Raw genomic sequence first — 24,658 nt, 5'->3', positions numbered from 1 at the left:
GGTATCAGGGAGGGGAGATGGTCAACAATTGGCATGTTACAAAGACAGTCACAGCTATGGGCAACTGAAGCTTAATCCTGCTGGGAAACTCTGGGAGATCTTGTAGAATCTATCTCAGAGTTAATCTGCCCAGGGTTGAAGGAGCTGGGGTATGTGTATACCAACATCCTTGACAAGTTGAGTCTGCTGTGTTGAGGGTGACTCAGGCCCCAGGAGTAAGAAAAAGTCATATGTATTAGTCAGGTTCTCCAGAGAAACAGAACAAGTAGGATGTCCGTATTGAAATATCTGTATCTATATCTATAGAGATATTTACTATAAGGGATTTGCTCACACAATTAAGGAGGCTGAGAAATCCCACAATCTATTATCTACAAGCTGGAGGCCCAGGTTGTAGGAATAGGTCCAGGAAAGCCAGAGTAGTTTCAACCTAAACCTGAGGCCTAAGATGGGGGGAGTTAATGGTATAAGTCACAGTCTGTGTCTGAAAGGCCTCAAAACTGGGAGCCCATAGTGTAAGTCCTGGTCAAAACCTGAAGGTTTGACAACCAATAGCTCCAATGTGAAGGGTAGGAGACAATGGATGTCCCTGCTCAAACAAAGACAATGAACTTATTCTTCCTCCACCTTTTTGTCCTATTTGGGACCTCCACAGATTAGAAGATGCCTGCCCAATCTCTTCTCAGTCTACTGATATAAATGCTAATCTCACCTAGAAACATCTTTATGGACATACCCAGAAGTAATGTTTTACCAGCTGCTTAAGCATCCCTTAGCCCAGTCAAGCTGACAAAACTAACCATCACACCTCAGGCAAAGTAAGGAAGGTCTTGGAAACTCATATCCTGGTCAGGATTGTCTAGAAGATTGGGGGTTCTGAGTAAGAAGACAGAAAAAACAAGTAAATAGAGAAAAAAAGCAAGAGCTGACAGTGCATCTGCTGGGAACCACTTTCCACTTCTCCCTATGACCAAGCACCAGCACCACCACCACACCAACATGGTAGCAGGAAAAGAGTTGAAAGAAGAAAAAAAAAGACAAGGAAAAGAGTTTACAGTGACCCCAGACAGAGGTGTTAATACTGCATTTCCAATCTCCTCTAGAATTTTCCACAAGGACTTTGAAAGATTTCTGAAGTCTAATGTAATTGACAGAGTGCAGTTGAGATCTGAGTGAAGAGAATGTAATTAGGAGTCAGAGACGCTGAGACTTTCCTGGTGGTCCAGTGGTTAAAACCTCACTTCCAATGCAGGGGATACAGGTTCGATCCTTAGTTGGGGAGCTAAGATCCCACATGCCTCACAGTCAAGAAACCAAAGCATGAAATAGAAAGACTTTAAAATGATGCACACAGAAAAAAAATTCTTAAAAAAAATGAGTCGAGACCAGTTTGAAACCCAAATGCTGCATTAGTTAATACATGGGGGCATCTTGTTCTACAATTATGGTTTTTTTTTTTTTTTTGTATAAAATAGAAATTATAGAGTGTGAATTTTATCTTCCAAAAGTTTTTTAAACATTGTGGGTATATGAATGCCCATTGTAAATTGTGATGCATCATGCAAATGTTCGTCTTATGATTAGTATGCATTGCCTTTGAAAATAGCATCAAATTGATTGTTTATATTCACAGACTGGCTTAAAAAGGTAGAGATATTTGAACTTGGCCAAAGTTTTATCCTTTAATCTGACTTATTTATATAAAAAGATATAAATTTATATAAAAATCATACATTATAAGATGTAAAATAAACTTTAAGTGACCAATTAAGTCTACTAAGTTGTCATATTTAGCCTGGACTCCTTCATCAAAACACGAAAACATAAATGTGATCAACTTGGAGAGTGAACAGTCAATTGATTTGAAAAGGGTACCCTTCTTTTTTTTCATTGAATGAGTCATTGTAAAGATACTTCTAATTTGGGAAGTTTCTCATGTTATGTATCTCTTTGTTTCAGAATGAAAAATTTTGAAACCAATGATTTAGCATTTTCTCCTAAGGAAAATTTTGGAGACAAAAGTGGACTCGCTGCATATGTGGCTAAAGCAATAGACCCATCCATCAGCTGGGAGGATATTAAATGGCTGAGAAGACTGACATCTCTGCCCATTGTTGCAAAAGGCATTTTGAGAGGTTTGTTTATTTCTCTACTTGAGTGAATTCTGATTTTATGATTCTTTATGGATATGATCATGATATTTTAAGGGAAAATAATCAATTATTTCCAAATAATTAATATGGAAATATAAATCCATCTCTCAGTTCTCCCATTTGACATTAATGACTAAATGTTTCTTCCTTCTGAAGGAGAACAGGGCTCTTATGATGTAAAAAGTTACTTTTTCTAAAGTAGTGGGATTGCCTGATTTTGGATGCCATTGAATCACAGAGCTTGGCAAAACCTAGGTAGAAGGTCTTGAGTTTGTTGCTTTGGCTGAAAGCTGCCAACAACTGCTCTCAAATCAATAAGTCCCAAGGAAGACATTATGACAGCCAGATATGTTTAAGAGCCCTTTGTATTTTTCTCCTGTTCCCTCCCAGTACTAATGACTAGAACTGATTTTTTGAGTGTGGAATCCCATATCACCTCTCTTTAAAGAATGGTGGACTAGAATGTTAAAATCTTCAAATATCAAGCCATGGTTGTTAAGAAACTTGACAAATTCCCCAATATCCACATGTATGCAAATCCCACAGGGAGGTACCAATGAATATAATAATTTGGAATGTAAATGTGTTCACCCACAAAAATATTTTCTTGCCTTTGAAAACATTTAATACTGTTATGTAGATAACTGCCCGAAACATATTATTTCAAATGGAAATGTTTAAGTAAGTGGCTCTGTGATGAGAGATTCCATTAATTTATCTCAGGGTTAACTATGACTTAGAATCAAAACTTTTTCATTGGTTTTACTTGAATATGTATGAGTACCATGGCCCTTATTTATAAAGCTCTGGGAATGCCCCTGACTTTATTTAATAGTATGGACACAAAAATAAGCTAATGTGAGTAAAAGAATGGGCCTAATGAAGCTTGGCTACCCACTCCAGTATTCTTGGGCTTTCCTGGTAGTTCACATGGTGAAAATCCACCTGCAATGTGGGAGTCCTAGGTTTGATTCCTGGGTGGAGAAGATCCTCTGCAGAAGGGAATGGCTACCCACTCCAGTATTCTGTCCTGGAGAATTCCATGGACTGTATTGTCCATGGGGTTGCAAAGAATCGGATATGACTGGGCAACTTTCACTTTTCATAATGGAGCTTTTAAGTAGTGGAGATATGTTTAAATCCTGATCTGTCTTAATCTGTGCTTTTAAAAGACATTGTTATATTCTTTTCTATAGACTATTGTCAGTTCAAAATTTCTGTGGATTATACTTTTTTGAGTATATACTGATATTACAGACACCTTTAAACAGTTTTGCTGACCTTACTTGCATTCATACTGTAGTCCATGATTATTAGTGCTACTTCCTGTAGCTATATTCCACTGTAGGTACTGAAATATTAACGCGAAGGATCTGTCCCATTTATTTGCTCATTCATTCACTTATTCACTCACTCATTTCATAAACATTTATTATGCTTACTGTGTGCTAAAATAAAAGACAATAATTTGAGATCCTTGGCCAAAGCACATCTCATTCTTGGAGGGGACAGACATAAAAACAAGAATTTGGGTGAGATAAGATGTTGTACATACTGAGATTGAAATCTATGCACTATAAGGGTATGGCTTAAATAGTGTTTGGACAGTTATAAAAGTGATTTAGGGAAGGTTTCATTCCAGGATGAAAGATGATCCTTGACTTTTGTCATGACATCAGGTCAAAAGACTCTTTTTCAGACTTCGGTCATGTTGAAATACAGCAGTCACAAGTAACAATGTTAAACCATATAAGCCGTATGTAGACTTTAAGATGATTGAGAACTACTAAGAACCTTGATGAGGGAAACAACCTCATCAGATCAGCAGTGTAGAAAAAGCAAGCTTTGTATAATGGGCCGACTCAATGGAGGTGGCCTAGCTGTGGTCAGGGAAGCAATTTAGGAAACTGCTGTAATCTGGGCAAGAATTGTAGCTAATCCCTGGTAGCTCAGCTGGTAAAGAATCTACCGGCAATGCAGGAGACCCCAGTTTGATTCCTGGGTTGGGAAGAGCCACTGGAAAAGGGATAGGCTACCCACTTCAAAGTCTTCTGGGACTTCCCTTGTGGCTTAGCTGGTAAAGAATCAGCCTGCAATGTGGGAGACCTCTGTTTGATCCCTGGGTTGGAAAGATCCCCTGGAGAAGGGAACAGCTCCCCACTCCAGTGTTCTGGCCTGGGGAATTCCACGGGCTGTGTGGTCCATGGGCTGTGTGGTCCATGGGCTGTATTGTCCATGGGCTGTATTGTCCATGGGCTGTATTGTCGCAAAGAGTCGGACATGACTGAGCTACTTTCACTTTCACTTCACAGTGGTGTCACTGAGGGAACTGAAAGGGTGTAATCCATTTAGAAAATTATTAAAAAATTATTTAAAATATTTAAAATTAATTAAAAATTATTTTAAAAATGCTGTTTCAAGTATTTAATCACTCTCATCACAGAAGGCTCACAGCAGTTGGGGTAAAATCACCAATTTAATTTCTAACCAATGTTTCAATTTTGGATTCCCAATATACCTAATTTTCTACCACTTTGTCCTCTAGGATATGATGTGAATCTACTGAATGATTTACTATCACATATTAAGTTGAAAAATGTTTTGACTTCAAGAACATCATTCTGTGGCCGTTACACCAAGGACCACTACCAACACTTTTACTTCTCTTTTTTCTTTCTTATCCATGTTATGTGTTTTTCACTCAGTAGACAGCCTGAATGTTTATTGAGTAAAATACTTAGGGAAAACTGCATGAATATCTATAACTAGAGAGAGCTCAAAAGCAAGAGAAGGAAAGACTGGGCATTTGGCATTTGAAAGGAAATAACTTATTTGTACACGTGCAGTTTACATTGTCTAACTTCTCTGTAACTATTTACTTCATTTATTTAACAAACAAGAATCATCACTATGACAACAATGACATTAAGTGGTGCATAGGTTCAGTCTGGGTGGAGGGGAGGCGGGAGTGCTAAGGCCAATTCTGGGAAATCCAGGTCTCATTATTTCACAGATCTTCATCCAGAAGTTACATGGATTGACTAAGAGTCATCTATCTTTTTCATTTTCCTTTTACCAGAAAGGTACAGATTATATTTGTAGGAATATGAAATCACAGGCAACTGAGAAGATCTCAATGAAACATCCCCCCTTACCACCGTTTTAAGGATTGCATTCTAATGAATGCAACTAAAACAGCAAGATGCAATCTCTTGCTGTGGTTAAACTCTGTCTTTGGAAATCTCAACACAAACTCCAAATATGTACTTGAGACAGGGTTAGGTTTTCCTCAGAACTCACGCTAACAAATGGCATTATAAACAAAGGCATGTGCTTTTTAGAATTTTTTTCTAATTAAAAAATTTAAAACTAGACGGTCTCACTTCTCTAGTGATTTTTGGCTTCTCAGAAACGTCTTTAACTCATTATTACCCTATCTATAGTTTTTAAAGACATTCTCAAAGAATATTCACTCAGTGTTCCTGAACTGTATTCAAAACTGCTGCCATGAAGCTAGGATTTAGTTACTAAGCTCCTATTGAAATAGCATAGAGTCCTGCTATATGTCTATTGTTCAAGGCCTTGACAATAGATAGAAGATAATACTACTCTAAATCTTGAGTACTTACTTTGGTATTTAAGATTAAGTATGGAAATAATGTATTAATAAGATAGCAAACAGTGCTATTCACTATTGACTGTTGTGTTTGTGAATCCGTTAGTGTATTAACTGGCAAATAACAAATTTGGAATGTCATACTAGTAAACTCTAAAGGTTAATGAAAATATCCAAGATTCATGAACATTTGCTATGTCCACTTTGACTCTCTTGTTAAGAAAACATTGTTTTTCTCTCTGAGTTAAAATAAAATGTGAACAAGATTACATAAACAGCTAAGGAAAGGGATACATAAGTGGTCATAAATGATTACTTTCATTTTTTCTCTACATACTCATGATCTCGTCTTCTTAGAAAACCATTCAGTGATTTCTCCCTACATTCCCAGCACTGCCTGGTAGAACACAGAAAACCATCTGAGATGATAGAAGACAACAAACTAAGACTTAAATAGCACTTCCTTCAAAATGAAAAGCTCATAATAATCATAACCCTCACTATGATTAAAATTTGTTGTTATAAACAAAACTTAAATAGATTTGCCAAAAGTATCCAGCAAATAAATCTTCCTCTACCTACTCATATTCTTAGTTAGTATTTCCTGTACCATCAGCTGAAAATAATAATAATCATATTTATCTGAGTGCTCAACATGTCAGGTACTTTCTAAGAGCTCATTCAACTCATTTAATCCACAAACCAATCATATTTGAATCTTTATCCCCATTTTGTGGTTAGTACACTGATGTACCAAACAAGTTAAGTAATTTGCCGCTTACATGACAAGCATGAAGCAGATATGGGATTCAAATCTAGGTGGCCTTACTACCAAGCCTAAGGGGTTAATCTCTTTTTCATACTGTATAGGGTCAGTTTATTGACAGTATTCAATATCTTAAAACACAGGTTATAGCTACCTGGTGGCAAGTATTTGCATTATAAATCAGAAGATTACATATATCTTCAATCATGAGATTCATAAAATATATTTCAAATATTTTAATTTTTTAACTTTTGATTTTTATGTTTGATATCACACATGCAATTAGATAACCAGAGCAATTCTAGTTACATTTTACATTGTTTGTTAAGGTTACTTATAGATATAGATACATCTAGACATAAAAAAATACCATGGTACATCTCTTTATTAGAGTGGGTAAACCCATGCAAACATTAAAACTCAGTTAGCCAATATGTCAGTCCGTAGCCAAGTGTGGCTATTCAAGTAAATTAAAATTAAACAAAAGTAAAATTCAGTTTCTCACCTACATTGCCACACTTCTATTACTCTATGGCTATTTATGTTACTATATGGAACCACACAGATGTAGAACATTTCCATCATCATAGAAAGTTCTCCTGGATAGCATACAAGTCTGTATCTTTAGAGAACCATTTCCTAAACATGTTTTAAATGATAGTGTGATAACATATTGGATTTCTAGTTCAAAATGATAGATTGAGCACATATGTACCCTTTTATCAAATTTAAGACCTTACTGAAATTAAAGTACAGAAATCCAAGAATGCATAACACTTATGACAGCAAAGGAAAGGAAGGCACAAGCAGCAGAGAAACTTCAAGACATTTATGAAAGAAACAAAAGGTAAAGGGAGTATATTGACACCAGGAAAATGAAAAGAAAACTGCTCCTGTAGAGAGTCTTTGTGAGAACCCTGAAGGCAGGAGCAAGTCATATCATAGGGTGCCTGAGGGTTCCTAGGGTCTAGAGTGCAAGTGTGACAGAGATGAGGGATGAAAAGTGGGAGCTGAAAGCCAGAAGAATCACTGGAGTTCTGTTTGTGACACTCCCCCACTAGCCCAGGGGAGACTCTGCTGAAGATGGGTAAGGTTTGCTGGGGTTCCGGGGTGTCCAGGGGACTGGTCTCTGCCTCCTGCTGCTGCCTTGGAGGGGTGCAGGGTGGTGAGGAGCTGGGAGCCATGGGGTCTCCCAAGGGTCTGTGCTCCAGCCCAGGGGAGACTCCACCTTTAGCATCACAAGGCATTTCAGAAATTCCAAAACATAAAAGACCATGGTACATCTGCAGAAAAGCTGATGGCAGAGGAAAGAGATAAAGTGAAAAAAGAACTTTAAAGACTCCAAAGGATAGGTTCAGAGGGATTGAAAATATGTTTAAGAAGAATCTGCTGTGAAAAGAAAATTGGAACATTAAAAACAGTTCGCAAATATTAAAAAAAATGATTTTTGGAATTAAAAATAAAATTACTGGTTTACTGAAGAAGAGGGTCAAGGATATTTCCCAAAATGTAAAACAAAGTGACAAATAGAAATGATTAAATGATTTTAATCATTAAATATGATTAAATGGAGAGGCTTGAAGACTGTTTAAAATGTCCAATATCCAAATGATAAGGGCTTCAGGAAAATTAGAGATACCAAGGGAACATTTCAGGTGAAGATGGGGGCAATAAAGGACAGAAATGGTATGGACCTAAGAGAAGCAGAAGATATTAAGAAGAGGTGGCAAGAATACACAGCATTGTACAAAAAAAGATCTCCATGACCCAGATAACCATGATGGTGTGATCACTTACCTAGAGCCAGACATCCTGGAGTCTGAAGTCAAGTGGGCCTTAGGAAGAATCACTACAAACAAAGTTAGTGGAGGTGATGAAATTCCAGTTGAGTTATTTCAAATCCTAGAAGATGATGCTGTGAAAGTGCTGTACTCAACCTGCCAGCAAATTTGGAAAACTCAGGAGTGGCCACAGGACTAGAAAAGTCAGTTTTCATTCCAATCCCAAAGAAAGGCAATGCCAAAGAATGCTCAAACTACCACACAATTGCAGTCATCTCACACGCTAACAAAGTGATGCTCAAAATTCTCCAAGCCAGTCTTCAACAGTATTTGAACTGAGAACTTTCAGATGTTCAAGCTGGATTTAGAAAAGACAGAGGGATCAGAGATCAAATTGCCAACATCCATTGGATCATCAAAAAAGCAAGAGCATTCCAGAAAAACATCTATTTCTGCTTTATTGACTATGTCAAAGCCTTTGACTGTGTAGATCACAACAAACTGGAAAATTCTTCAAGAGATGGGAATACCAGACCACCTTACCTGCCTCCTGAAAAATCTGTATGCAGGTCAAGAAGCAACAGTTAGGATCAGACTTGGAAAAATGGACTGGTTCCAAATTGGGAAAAGAGTACATCAAGGTTGTATATTGTCACTCTGCTTATTTAACTTCTATGCACAGCACATCATGCAAAATGCCAGGATGGATGAAGCACAAGCTGGGAAAAATATCAATAACCTCAGATATGCAGATGACACCACCCTTATTGCAGAAACTGAAGAGAAACTGAAGAGCCTCTTGATGAAATGAAAGAGGAAAGTGAAAAAGCTGGCTTAAAACTCAACATTCAAAAACTAAGACCATGGCTTCTGGTCCCATCACTTCATGACAAATAGATGGGGAAACATTGAAACAGTGAGAGACTTTATTTTCTTGGACTCCAAAATCACTGCAAATGGTGACTGTGGCTGTGAATTTAAGGCACTTGCTGCTTGGAAGAAAAGCTATGACCAACCTAGACAGTGTATTAAAAATCAGAGACATTACTTAATACACAGAGACATTACTTTGCTGACAAAGTCCATCTAGTCAGAGCTATGGTTTTTCCGGTAGTCACGTATGGAGGTGAGAGTTGGACCATAAAGAAAGCTGAGCACTGAAGAACTGATGCTTTAGAGCTGTGGTGCTCGAGAAGACTCTGGAGAGACCTTTGGACAGCAAGGAGATCAAACCAGTCAATCCCAAAGGAAATCAATCCTGAATATTCATTAGAGGAACTGATGCTGAAACTGAAGCTCTAATACTTTGGCCACCTGATGCGAGGAACTGACTCATTGGAAAAGACCCTGATACTGGAAAAGATAAAGGAAGGAAGAAAAGGGGATAACAGTGGATGAGATGGCTGGATGGCATCACCGACTTGATGGACATGAGTTTGAGCCAGTTCTGGGAGTTGGTGATGGACAGGGAGGCCTGACATGCTGCAGTCCATGGGGTCACAAAGAATTGGACATGACTGAGCAACTCAATGGAACTGAACTGAAGGGCATCACACACACACACTATATATTTCTTATATAGCACCCGCATCTCTTTACATCTCCAGCATTGGCAGGAGGGTTCTTTATCACTAGCATCATCTGTGAAGCCTAACATACATAGTTTAGTATATATAGTATATGGACTTCTCATGTGGTGCTAGTGGTAAATAACCAGCCTGCCAATGCATGTTAGATGAAATAGATGCGGGTTCAATCCCTGGGTCGGAACCATCCCCTGGAGAAGGGCGTGGCAACCCACTCCAGTATCTTGCCTGGAGAATCCAATGGACAGAGGAACCTGACAGGCCACAGTTCATAAGGTCACAGAGTCAGACACAACTGAAGCAACTTAGCATGCACACTATATAGTATATATTCCTTATATATACTATTCTCTGCTAGTAATAATAATATCATGATGACACAATGTCTTAGTCGGCTCAAGTTGCCATAACAAAATGTAATAGCCTGAGAAAGGGAGTGTTTTAAAGCAGAAATTTATTTTCTCATTCTTCTGGAGGCTGGAAGTCTGAGATAAAGTAGCCAGCCTGGTTGGTTTTTGTGAAGGCTTTTCCCTTGAGTTGCAGAGGTCACCTTGACGCTGTGTGCCCACATGACCTCTCCCTTGTGTGCGTGGAGAGGGAGAGGAACAAGCTCTCTGGTGTAATCTTGTAAGGGCACTAATACCATGATGAGGGCCTTACCCTCATGACCTTTATCACTAGCACTACCTGGGACCTCATTTAACCCTTATTACTTCTCAAAGTATTCATTTCCAAATTTGATCACATTGAGGGTTAAAACTTCAACCTATGAATTTTTAAGGATATAAACATTGTCTATGCCACATGGGTTTAACATTTTCATATGCCTATAATTTTAGAAGAAAAATATTTCTAGCTTTATTTTGAAAAGTGGGAATATTTAAAAATTCCATGAAACACAGTTTGGAAAATGGTGGTTTAAAGAATAAAATTTTCAAATAATTCAAATTACAAATTCTCCTATGAATCTCTTTTTTATTATTCTTAGTCAGGTATGCCCTTGATCTCCATTGCTGAATTTATAAATATATGCAATGTCCTGTATCTATCTGCTTAAGTTTCCACAATCTGATTTCAGTACAACCTTGGGCTACTTTTGAGTGTTAAACTTGGGAAGCAGTGTTATTTTCATGATTCTGTTAGCAAATAGTTTTTATTTGGAGAATGCTGAAAATAATAGTTTAAAGATGTAAAATATTTTTAAAAGATTTGAAATTGATTTCGGAGTATGTTAGTCAAATTTAAAACAGCATTTTCAAAAATCAATATATTTTTAAGACTGGTTTAAGATCTAGCATATCATTTGAATGTTATATTTTTATATGCTTCAATGGACAAAATACATTTAATTATAGAACACTATTACTTAAAATAATTACTGAAGTTAAAGCTTTGTATTAAAGAATATTTTTGAAATAGACTTGTTTATCACCTGTTACACTAAACTGCTTGCTACTGATATGTTCGTTTATGTTATCCAAATTTTGGGGGAGTAATTATGTTGAATGATAAATAATTTAATCTTGTTAATAATAAAAATAAACTGAGCACGGGTATTTCCTTATGAGGATAAATACATTTTAACTGCATGTCAGTTTACCATCTATTGATAGTTTTATTTCATCATTAAGCTGTTTCAAATGTTAACCTTTTTTGGCCAAAGAAATCATCAATATAATTCTAGATTTAACCCTTGGGTGTATGTCTGTGCTAAAGTTTCTGAGCAAGATACATATGTATCAGGCCAGCCCCTCTTTGATGGGGATGCTTTGGCCTCAAAATTCAAGCCTTTTATTAAGTTGCCTTTTCCACACCGTGGTTGTATTACTCTTTCTAGGTGATGATGCCAAGGCGGCAGTTAAACATGGTTTGGACGGGATCTTGGTGTCAAATCATGGGGCTCGACAGCTTGACGGGGTGCCAGCCACTGTGAGTTTTGGCAAATGCCTCCATTGGAATTCCCATTTGTATTTCAGTTTTGACCATCTCTGTGACTACCCCTTTTTGTATATATATTTTTGTATGAATACTCAAGATAGAATATGTAGGAATATATGTAAGATCTCAGATTTTAAGTTTAGTGGTTCAATCCCTGAGTCTGGAAGATCCCCTGAACTAGGAAATGGCAACCCACTCCAGTATTCTTCCTTGGAAAATCCCATGGACAGAGGAGGCTGGTGGGCTTCAGTCCAAGGGGTCGCAAAGAGTTGAACACGACTTAGCGACTCAGCATGTGCACAAGCACATGGGCATCTACCTAAATTAGATTATTATTCTATTTGTTTGTAAACTTATAAAAGTCGTCTGTGTTAAGTAAGTAGCCATTTGTAGGCAGTGATTAGTCCTATATTTATAGATATACTGAGAGGAATATTGTAAATTTGAGTAGGAAAGAAGATTATGCCATGAGTGTCTTGGAGGTGGAGGTTGAAAAGCTGCAGAGTGAGGGCAGGTGGGGAAAGGAGGCAGAAATCCTGTGGCCTGGGAGAGGTTTCCTGCAAACAAACCTCTCTGTTGGAGCTTGAACTACCTTGGCTGCACATTGGAATCTCTTGGGAGCTTTAAAGAATCCTAATTCCCAGTCTGCACCCTGAATCCATCCATCAGAATCTTGTGGGACCAGGAAAACTGAAGCACTAGTATTTTTACAGCTACTGAGTAGATCCAATGTGAATTTATATGTACTATATACCCTGTGCCAGACAAATCAGAGTCAGAATCCAGATATAAAAGTAAACTAACTGGCTGCAATGGTGTGGGATAGAGTTAAAACGGTTAAAGTGAGCAATCGGCTCCCAAGGCCAGGAGCGAAGGGCCCAGCCATGGATTGACTTTAAGATAAAGGATTGGGGAGCCCAGAAATGGATCAAAAGTCATGGAGATAGACATATATCCAGGGGTGTACTTCATGGATCCCTGATCTAGAGTGAAGGCCAGAAGCTGTAGGTGGGGTGGCGTGGGGATCCCTTATATGCTGTCCGCTGTGAGAATGTGTCCGGGATTTCTTCAGATGAGGCAGTGGGATTGCAGCTGTCTTTCACCTCTGCTTTGTTCCCATATGGACCCCTGCTTTCACTAGTGTGAGTGTAAAAGTGGAACGGGAAAGACTGAGATATTCTTGGGGAATACCAAGGAATCTCTTTTGTTTGCAGTATCTGGTGGGTGTTGGGAGCCTGAGAAATATGCCTGCTTGGACAGGTCAGGGAGGGGGTCTTTGAATATTAAATATTATGAGTCATTAGATATGCAATAGAAAAGCCTTGATTTAGCAGCAACAAGTACCACAAATTGGACTGTGGCATGACAGGGAGCAGGAAGACCAATGAGGTGGCCTGGATAATTATGAGAGCCAAGGAAAGAGAGAAGGGTCTGACCTGCTATGGGGCTGAGGGATAACCCCTCCAAATCTCAGCTTTTTCATCTTTTAAAGTTAAAAAAATTAATTAGATTGTTTCTTTGGCGCCTTTAAACTTTAGTATTCCATAATTTCACTTATCATAGGCAAAGTAAGCTAACATCATGTAACAAAACTTAAATAAATATGTATCTATGAAATAATGTGGATAGACTCTTTAGTTCATCATTTCCGAGCTGGATCATCATATCCATTCCCCCTTTTGTCAGAACCATTTAGTCATAGTTATTAGTTGGGGCAAACATTTGAATTCATTCAAATAATTTAGTCAAGTAGTGGATTACTGTTTCATTAAGATAGCATGTTGATTTAGCTAAATCCATGGATGTTGTGCAGGTCTTAGGGCAGATTGAATGAGGCCAGGGGTTCCTGGGCACATGCATTTGCACTCAAGAGTTTTTCTTGAAGCACTAATGGGCTAATGGTAGGAAGAAATCAAGTCTTTGCACAGAATCAGTAATTAAAATCATAAAACTGGAAGTTGTCAGCTCTTTCCAATTCAGCATTACTTATAAAGACCCATCTTTTTAGGTGATATTAAACATTGCCTGTAGTGGAGAGTGAAGAGCTCCTCTGGGCGGGCAGGAGAAGTTGGTCTCAGTTCAAGGCTTTTCCGCTGATTTATGCCTCTCTTGTGTATGAAGACGTGGACTTAGTGGGCAGGCCAAATTAAGTTTGTTTTCTAAAAATAAAATCTAAATCTACTGAAATCAAATCTAACTAGATTTTAAGGGAAACATATCTGAATGGTGTGGTTTATTTCCTTCTGGCTGAGGGGATATGGAAACTTATCTAAAAGGGCTTTTTGAGTTGTGGTCTCAGAAACTGTTTTAAGATAAACAATGACCCTCCCCTTTGCATGATGTGTGCCTGAGAGGAGATACTTGCTTGAGTTTGCCTCCTACTCTAGAGAAAATTTAAGGTGCATGATGATGAGAGAAATGTGAAGCAGGATTAAGTTTATAGTGAAGGTGTTTTTCTCTCAATGTGTTGGTTTTCAGGCATTTGGCAAAAGACTTGGAGGAGGCTGTGATATAGAACTTCTCAGTAGGTACACAGAAGGACTTACTCTCTTGCACATTCTGTGACATCATAACTCAGAGCCAAAGAGGCAGTGTGATTTTACTGCAAGAGCATTGAAATGAACCCAGAGTCTTGGGTTCAAGCCTTTTCTTGCCTCTAGAAGGGTGAGAGCTGGGTGAGCAAGTTGCTCAGACTTTTCAGCCTGAGTCTCTACATAATGTTGTGTTGGTTGCAAAAATTAAATGTCTGGACTGTATGATTTCTGCATTTCTATAAATCAGAGAGTTTTCTTGTATGGAGAAATACTTATCATTAAGAGTCCCAGATCAGGAGTTTGACTGCAGTCCATAGTAATACAGTGCTATTGAGAACCATGGCCTGTTCCAGCACAGTTTAAAAATAAGTTAACATTATTTGCAAAGCAGAAGTAGAGACAGAGACATAGAGAACAAACATATTGATACCAAGGTGGGAGTGAGGGTGGGATATACTGGGTGTTTGGGATTGACATATATACCCTGCTGCTGCTGCTGCTAAGTCACTTCAGTCGTGTCCGACTCTGTGCGACTCCATAGACGGCAGCCCACCAGGCTCCCCTGTCCCTGGGATTCTCCAGGCAAGAACACTGGAGTGGGTTGCCATTTCCTTTTCCAATGCATGAAAGTGAAAAGTGAAAGTGAAGTTGCTCAGTTGTGTCTGACTCTTTGCGACTCCGTGGACCGAAGTCTACCAGGCTCCTCCATCCATGGGATTTTCCAGGCAAGAGTACTGGAATGGGGTGCCATTGCCTCCTCCACATATATACACAACTATATATAAAACAGATAACTAATTAGAACTGACCGTATAGCACAGGGAACTCTACTCAATGCTCTGTGGTCACCTAAATGGGAAGGAAATCCAAAAAAGAGGGGGTTTATGTAAACACATAGCTGATTCACTTTGCTGTATAGCAGGGGCTAACACAATATTGTAAAACAACTATACTCCAATAAAAGAAAAGAATAACATATTTCTTTCTAAGAATTTTGATAATTCAGTAGTGCATGCTTTTATAAGTAATTTAACATCTGCCTTAAAAAAAATGAGTTCACATTAAGATCCTTACTCTGAAGGTAATAATGTGGCAAAGACTAGTCCTGAGGTAATTAGGGAATGATATGGCAGAATTAGTATATTTCCAAAATCCACAATACTAGATCATCTCAAACTGGGGTCTAAGGACAGATTATATGGAGTCTTTGAACCCTAGGAGCTTTTTTTTTTGACTTTTTTATGGAAAAAAAAATTTTTTTTATGCTAACTGGATCCAAAGTAGTGTTTGGTCACTCAGTCATGTCTGACTCTTTGTGACCCCATGGACTGTAGCCCACAAAGGCTCCTCTGTCCATGGGGATTCTCCAGGCAAGAATACTGGAGTGGGTTGCCATGCCATCCTCCAGGGAATCTTCCTAACCCAGGGATCGAACCCAGGTCTCCCACATGCAGGTGGATTCTTTACCAACTGAGCCACCAGGGAAGAATGTAAACTTAAAAATATGATATTCTTTTCATATTTTCAAGTGAAAAATTTCAATTGTAAAACATTTTCATAAAATAAACTTTGGGTTATTAAATCAGTGTTTCTAAAATTGAGTCCTTGGGTATCTATGACATCAGAAATTTCATTTTTCCTTCTGAAAAAGATTCATTATATTCTTCCTTTGAGGACCATTTGATTTATCAGTTAGCTTTTGCTGTATAGCAAACCATTCTGAAATCTACTGGCTAAAATTCAATAGCCATTGATTCATGTCATAACTTTGTGAATTGTCCATTTGACCTGAGATCCACAGAGAGGTTTTGTGTTCCTGGCTGGGCTCACTCATACATGTCTATGGTCAGCTGCTGGGTCTACTAGGGCAGGCTGGTATAGGATGACCTCAGCAGGGATGGCTCTGCATTGTCTCTCATATCTAGAACGTTAGGTGGGCTGGGTCTCACAAGGCACTGGGTTTCCCAGGGAGCAAGTGGAAATATCTAAGCCTCTTGAGCTTTATGCTTAGAACAGGCATATTGTCACTTATTTCTTTTTCTGTTGGTGGAAGCTAAGTCACACGGCCACTTCAGATTCAAGGTGTGAGGAAATAGACTTTTCTGACTTCATTTATTCCTCATGATGGGAGGAGTAGAAATGTTGCACTGCAAGGAAATGAAGATAAGGTGGCAGATGGCTGCAGCCATTTCTGCAATCGCAAACTGTCAGCCAGACCTATATGGAGCAGGGGTTTTCTAAACGTACTTATTAGAACTCACACTATTTATTAGAACTCACACCACCACCTCCAGCCAGGGCTGCCTGAAGCATGGTGGGTAGACAGTCAGAGGAGGACTTGTGGGCAGTGGCTTGGAATCTGTCTTCTGCATTGTTAACTAAAGCACCTCTGGCTTTATCTGTTTGTGCTCAACTGCTTTGATTTGGAACCTTTAAAGTGTTTTATGCCTAAAATGTCAGAAATCATGAGTGTAGGACTGGATGCTTTAAGAAGGTAGAAAGATGGAAGCACCTTGTGAGTGGAAGTTTTGTGGACAGGGAGGACCTTGAGCAGGAACAGGAACTGCTGCTGCTGCTAAGTCACTACAGTTGTGTCCGACTCTCTGCGACCCCATAGATGGCAGCCCACCAAGCTCCCCTGTCTCTGGGATTCTCCAGGCAAGAACACTGGAGTGGGTTGCCATTTCCTTCTCCAATGCATGAAAGTGAAAAGTGAAAGTGAAGTCACTTAGTCGTGTCCGACTCTTAGCGACCCCATGGACTGCAGCCTACCAGGCTCCTCTGTCCATGGGATTTTCCAGGCAAGAATACTGGAGTGGGGTGCCATTAGGGGGGCTTTTCCAGAATCAGGTCCCTGTGGGATTCTTTTTGGATTCTGTAAACTGCCTGGCATGATGCCTGGAATCTGCCAAGTCATCAATAAAATATTTGATAAATCAGTGAATGGATGGATGAGTGAACAGTAGTACATTGGAATCTTACCATATTTTCCTGTAGATTAACTCTGCTGGAGCTAAGCCTGCAATTAATTGTCTAAGGAACCACTAAGAAAAGAAAAGCTGAAATGAATGGTCTTTTAGATGTGTAGCAAGCTGAAAAGAAACAGAAAAGTCGTAAAATAGGGGACTTGTTCACTATATTTACTTATTTTATCTGCTCTGGTCAGAATTATTCTGCATAATATATACCCAGTAAAACTGCAGCTCCAGGAAGAAGAAAGGGGGGATAGGAATGCTCTGTGATGGATAGAACTTCCTTGTCCATGGATAGGAAAACACGAATCTAGACTTCATTTTATAATCCAGGATTCACACTTTAAGTATCCTTATTAGTTTATTTTTTAGGCCAGATTGGGCATTGGAAATATCCTAAAAGACTTGATTTGCGTGACTTTGAAAACGTGTATTGAACTGAAACTAGCTAATATTTTTCTTTGGTTTTGGTTTCAAATGGGGAAATATACTTAATTATAGCTTGCATCATCACTTGGAAATTGTAGCATTTATATGTTGATGTAACTTGCCTGAGTCTAAAAGGAGGACTATGTATAGTTAAAGGGACATATGTAAATGGATCCAAAGCATGTTTGGCCAGGCAGAAAAGCCAAAAGGAAAAGAGGAAAATCACATTACTTGCCAAACATTTAGGGGGCTGTGCTCCAACTGTTGCCTTCACTTCCTCCAAATCTGTAGTTGGGTTTGGTCTTCAGTCTTCTACATAAAACTCTTTTTACATTGAGCCTCTCAAATTTGGGGGGAGAAGCAGGAAAGTTTTTGAGTGATTTCAGCACAATTACTTCTAGAAAAACTGCACTTGAATGCATGGATTTAATTTTATATTTACGTACTTGGGGATAAGTGTGGATAATTTCTGCGGATTTTTACCTACTATGGTCACTATAGTAAGTCACTATGAGAATTGTTTCCACCCTCAGATGCAAAGATTTACACCCAAGTAGCCAATTGTGTCAGTTACTATCTATAACTAACTATATTGGCTATTAACCAACTTTAAGAGCTATTACCACATGATGCTAAAAAACAAAAGATTCCAAACTCAAATTTAAATCATTATTCCCATGAAACTTTTTGTCAACTAGGGGTCTGCTGACCTAGATTTGGTACTGGCTGGGTGGCTGTTCTCCAAGTTTCAGGTCCAGCTGGGCTTGGATGGGACAACTCTCCTTCTTCTCCGGGGGTCTCAGCTCTATGGAGGGGAGGGGGAGTTTTCTCACACGGCCAATGGCACAGCTGCAAGAGACAGTTGAAATATATGAGGTCTTTCAAGGTCCATGCCCAGAAATGGCACTCTTCCACCTCTGTTCACATGTCACTGGGCAAAGTAGGTTGCAAGACCAAGGCCACTGTCAAGGAGTGATAAGTGCACTGTTTTTTTTTTTTTTTTTTTAACTACGAAACACTGCCAAGTGACCTTGGAAAAAGAGTGGGTTCAGAGTGGTGTGAAGAATTACGAACAATAATACAGTCTAGCAGATGGACCTCAATGAAGCTTTTATATTCTCTAGAGCTGATATAATAAGCCCATTATCAACTGCTAATCAAGATGAGGATCTTCAAAGTGCATGTGGTCATTTTCCTTAAAAGCAAGGAAAAATATTTTCAGGGAGAATTCTCTAATGTATAACTGGATGTTTGCTATATTGTTATACATAATTGTATATTATATATATTCTCATATTTTGGGTGGGAAAATCAGAGACTAAGTTTTTTTGTGACTGATAGTGTTTGCATTTTTATATACCATTGCTTCTACCACAATCTGAGTATGAATTTTAACAATTGATTTTCAATGAGTAAATTAATGTTCAGAATAATTTATATGAGGAAGATACTTCATTTATATTTATGTATTTAATATAGAGTAGCTCTGTGCCTTTAAAGCTGATTATGTATTTTTAATTGTGTATGTATATATACACACAATTAAAAAACATATATATATATACATATATATATATATATGTATATATATATATATATTTGGATCATGATATTTGAATCCGAATATGAGGAATAAGGGCTTCCCAGGTGATATTAGTGCCACCTACCTACCACTACATCTTCTGCCTACCATTGCAGGAGACTTAAGAGACAAGGGGTTGATCCCTGGATTGGGAAGATCCCCTGGAGGAGGGCTCCAGTATTCTTGCCTGGAGAATCCTAGGGACAGAGGAGGCTAGCAGGCTATAGTCCATAGGATTTCAGAGTTGGACAGGACTGAAGCAACTTATCATGCATGCACACACATCAGCATGTACACAGCATGTACATGTATCAGCATGTACACAAAATAATCTTGGACTTTGACAGAAAAATAAGCTACTCAGTTCCAAATTTAGCTGGTCTTTGGTTGCTAGCATTTGCACTTCTTTTATTTTAGGAGAGACTGATTTTACTGTTGATTCTAAGCTTAGCCTTTCCTACTTTCAGTGCTAATTGGATGGTTGGTGGCCTGTGGAAGTTGAGTTGGGGAACAATTCAACATGCATAGTATCACTTTACTGACCTCTTCTCTCCACAGATTGATGTTCTGCCAGAAATAGTGGAGGCTGTGGAAGGAAAGGTGGAGGTCTTCCTGGATGGCGGTGTGCGGAAGGGAACTGATGTTCTGAAAGCTCTGGCCCTGGGAGCCAAGGCTGTGTTTGTGGGGAGACCGATCATTTGGGGCTTGGCTTCCCAGGTAACTGGAGAACAAAGCAATAAATATATAAAACAGAGTGACTCAACTGTGAAATAAATTCATGAAACCAGTCATACAGACTTACTCAAAAGATCTGTGTCTTCTTGCTTAGGGAGAGAAAGGTGTTCAGGATGTCCTTGAGATACTGAAGGAGGAATTCTGGTTGGCCATGGCTCTGAGTGGTAAGACTTGGTGTTATCATTTACCACTTCATTTTTTCTGGGTGTCTTTAGGCCAGGCTCCTTGGTGGAACTAAGTGAATTTGAGGGGGAAGAGGATGGAACCATTTGGAGTGTAATGAAATTTAAAGTTGGCTATAGTGTGCAGAGAGCTCTCGAAGGGAGGAACTCCACAATATGTCTGCCTGTAGCAGTCACTTAGCTTCTGCTTGGACAGTCTTTTCAGGGATGCTTTGACAAGTCTTATTAGTACCTTAAGGGTGATGCTACATCATATTCTTTCTCCTCTCTTAACACATGAACAATAAATCTAATGGGCTAGCCACCAGCTCCACCTAGATGTCTATGTGGCATCTCAAAATCTACCTGTCCAAAACTAAGCTGCTCAATTTCTACATTAACTCTGCTCTACCTACAGATTTTTCAGTCTCAGTTCATGTTAATACCTTTGTCTCACTTGCTCAGATCTTAAGTCTTAAGTTACTCTTGACTCCTTTTCTCTCTCATAGCCTCACATCCATCCACAGAGGTGCTTTCTGTTAAAAAAGCCTGGTTGGAACCTGCATCGTCTCCCTTCTTCTTGGATATTGTAATGGTTTCCTGGTGTATCCTTCCTGTCGCTGTCTCTTTCCTTGGGTATTTTGAGTCAGCCTGTCTATCCTGTCTTCCTTCTCTGTTCCAGTTTCTTCTGATCATAGCATCAGAACTATCCTTTTAGACATTAACTTAGATCATATCACTCTTCTATCAGCACATTTCAATTGCTCCCAATTTATTCAGAATAAATAGACCAAAGTCCTCATGATGGTCTATGAGGGTCTATGTGGTTTGATCTCTGTCACCTCTCTGACTTCAGCTCCTCCCACTGTTACTCAGGCCGTATTTGAGTGACAAATATGTCCACCCAGGCCTTATTTGCCTTCTTGATGATCCCTGATGACAACAGGCATGTTTCAGCCTAAAGGCTTTGGCCTTGCTCTTCCTGCTGGCTGGACGCTCTTTCCCCAAAAATCTATGTGGCAAACTCCCCTGTGTCCTTCAAGGCACACTTTTCTATCTTACTGTTTCATAGGATCCCATGTTGATCACCATATTTAAAATAGCAATTTGTCTTCCACTCACCCAACTTCCAATTTTTTCCTCTGTTATTGTTTCATTTTTTTTCCATAGCAGCTAACATCTTCTAATTTCATTTTTTTCCTTGGCACCTAACACCTTCTGTAGATTATCTATCACATTATTTTTCTTAAATGACACACATTGTGCATTGTCTGTTTCCTCTCTGGAATGTTAAGAACCACGAGGCAGGGATCTTTGTTGTCTTCACTGCAGTATCTCTAGTGTCTGGATTAGAGCACAGCATGTAAATAATAAATATTTGCTGAATGAATGAACAAATAAATAATCATTATTCCTAGTGACTGTTTTGAATTTGACTCAGAATGGACCTCTAGATGCATTGAATCATCTTGAGTCAATCATCCCCTCCCCTCCTTTTGAAGGTAGCAAGGGCTTCCTTTTCTGTGATCTGTATCACCCAGACCATCCTCACAGATAGAATTCCAGAGCTCAGTGGTCTATGCACTTCTGAGCTGAGGCCGGGTAGACACAGCATCCGTGAGAAGGATGCCATTCTTTGAATCCTCACTCTGCCTTTTAATTTGCTACAGACATATCCTAAAAGAGAACTTTTAGCCACTGACTCTGTATTAAATGTGGCAGAAAAGAATATACTCTTTGTGTTAATAAAAATATGTGCCAGTCATTTTGTGTTAAGGACTGTTTAGGTAATAAAAATGGTCTCATGCCACATAAGATTTGGCAAGCTTACCTTGAATCATAAACCTTACATTTGTCAAGTTTTACATTCCTTGGGAAAACGATTACCTGCCTGATTATTATTGCATTCATTTCATATTAAATGTATGCATTATTTTTTCAGGGTGCCAGAATGTGAAAGTCATCGACAAGACATTGGTGAGGAAAAATCCTTTGGCTGTTTCCAAGATCTGACAGTGCACAATATTTTCCCATCTGTATTTTTTTTTTTTTTTTTGGCATGTGTTACTTGACAAAGAGACACTGTGCAGAGAGTGACCACAGCCTGTAATTCCCCACTTCGATACAAAGGGTGTCATTCTTCTCCAGCAAAATAGCAATCCCTTGCTATTTTAAGTTCATTGCTTTTGACTTTTCAATGAGTGTCCTAGGAACCTTTTAGAAAGAAATGGACTTGCATCCTGGAAATATATTAACTGTTAAAAAGAAAACATTGAAAATGGTTTTAGACAACGTCATCCCCTGGCAGCCTCACGTGCTACAAACAAAAGATATTCCTGGGTAAAATTGGAGGTAGCTAGTGCCGAGGTCAAAAGATAATGATCTCCCTGTTTATAAACCTTCACTATATTTGGATATCCCTAAAACTGTGTTCTTAAAGTCTAAGGGCAACTTTAGAAGGCTGGATGTGCCTGGAGAAATAGGAGATTTGGATTCACAACACTAAGGAGATAGCACTTAACTATCTTAACTGTTTTGTGTTTCCAGTTAGTGAATTGGGATAAAAGTGATTTTCTAGATACTTTTTAACACTCTGGGATATGTGACTCCTTTCAATGTAGATTTTCATTCACATCTTCAGTATCTGAATATATCTGAGTATTTTATGATATAGACTGCTTCTGAATCAGAGAGAAATAAAGCATTTTCTGAAAAGAAGCTATCTGGCCCATGTGTAACAGTATGGAATTCAACTGTTTTAATCTCACAACCCAAACACCTCTCTGTTCCTCCTGTGCATACTCGTTCACTCTCTTACACCTCATCCTCCTTCATTAGTTTGCTTCTTCCCCACTCACAGTCACATGTAAGGCCAGCTTCATGATTTATGAAGGCCATGCCAAGTGAAGATGTGGGCCCCCTGTTCAGAAAAGCAGGACAAAGGCTTTCTTCCAAGATTTTTCTCTGAACCTGTCATGGAATCTTTTCTTTCTATTTAATGTCATGTTTCCTTGGGCAGGGGAATCCTCATGGGTGCCTGAACACTGCCCTGTGATCTATCCTGACTCCTCTGTGCCCAGGGCCATGAAGGGGGCTGATGGTAATGCTTTCATTGGGGCTGGATGAGCCAGCAGCCAAGGACTCACTCACTCAAGGGACTTGGGGAGGTAGCAGGGGGTGGATGGGTTGGAGGAGGGACAGTGTATCATTCTAGGCTCCCAGGCTGCAGCACATGTTCCATGATCCCCTGATCCTTTACACAAACTCAAAGATAAGATTATTAAGAATTTTAAGTCAGTAAGAACATTAAACTCAAACATGAGGCCCCTTTGGAGCATGGAGCCCTGTGTGACTGCACTGGCTGCCTGTCCATGAAGCTCTGGTCATATGAGCTTCACATTTATCCCCTAGCCAGATTTTTGACAGATTGTAGGTAAAGTTGATAACCAAAGAGAGTTTGAAATTTCTTTTCACCATCTCCCTGGTTATTCATTTACTGTGAAGTATTGAATGGAACAACTGAGAGAGAATCACTACCTTAATATATGATGATGATGCTATATTTTGTTGTTTTATTATAATGTTTTATTATTCTCAGATCTCTTTGTCTCTTTCTTTCTCCCTCTCTCTCTGTCATTCTGTCTTTCTCTCTTCTTCCTTCCTACTCTCTTTCCCTTTAAATGCTAGAGTATTCATAAATACTCTGAGGGACACAAACATAGGCCTTTCTTTTTGAAATTATATCTGGGTCTGATAAAAAAGAATCATTTAGGGACTTCCTTGGTGGCTCAGTGGTTACGACTCTGTGCTTCCACTGCAGGAGGCCCAGGTTAAACTCCGGTCAGGGAGCTAAGATTCCCCCATGCCACATGATGCAGCCAAATAAATAAATAATACAAGGTAAAAATGAGTCATGTAATGTGGTGAAAATTATGCCTTAAATTATTCTCCAGATACCAATAAAAAATTTGACTGTCACATCACGTAACTGTTTTGTGTTTCCAGTTAGTGTTAATAAACTGATAGATCTATAATAAGCACCTCTTTGATCCCACCAACTGATTTGAAAGTGTCTTTGCTGTTGGCAAAGAATGTCCACTTTGGCTTCATCATGGTTTGTTGTTGTTGTTATTTAGTTGCCAAGTCGTGTCTGACTCTTTGCGACCATGCGGACTGTAGCCCACAAAATTCCTCTGTCCATGGGATTTCCATGCAAGAATACCGGAGTGGGTTGCCATCTTCCTGACCCAGGGACTGAACTCACATCTCCTGCATTTCAGGTGGACTCTTTGCTACTGACCCACCAGGGAAAACTACATCATAGTAGGCTTGATACAGCAGGTTGCTAAAAACTTGATAACTATCTCAGCAAATGAAGACCCACACGTGGTGCTTTAAGTAAGTC

At 39.0% G+C, this 24,658-nt stretch overlaps 1 protein-coding gene across 1 annotated transcript in view; it reads left to right on the top strand.

The window, feature by feature from the left end:
• The window catches only part of HAO1 (hydroxyacid oxidase 1), a 64,330-nt gene extending 40,040 nt beyond the window's left edge, over positions 1–24,290 (top strand). The window contains exons 4-8 of the mRNA XM_061436632.1: positions 1,960–2,135; positions 11,740–11,831; positions 19,916–20,074; positions 20,187–20,256; positions 22,196–24,290. Coding sequence (XP_061292616.1) covers positions 1,960–2,135; positions 11,740–11,831; positions 19,916–20,074; positions 20,187–20,256; positions 22,196–22,266 — 568 coding nt within the window. The 3' untranslated portion in view covers positions 22,267–24,290. The remainder of the gene's footprint in view (positions 1–1,959; positions 2,136–11,739; positions 11,832–19,915; positions 20,075–20,186; positions 20,257–22,195) is intronic.
• Positions 24,291–24,658: the final 368 nt, after the last annotated feature.

The sequence above is a fragment of the Bos javanicus genome, chromosome 13 (assembly GCF_032452875.1).
Source record: "Bos javanicus breed banteng chromosome 13, ARS-OSU_banteng_1.0, whole genome shotgun sequence".
Lineage (NCBI taxonomy): Eukaryota > Metazoa > Chordata > Mammalia > Artiodactyla > Bovidae > Bos > Bos javanicus.
This window is presented reverse-complemented; position numbering and strand designations above follow the sequence as displayed.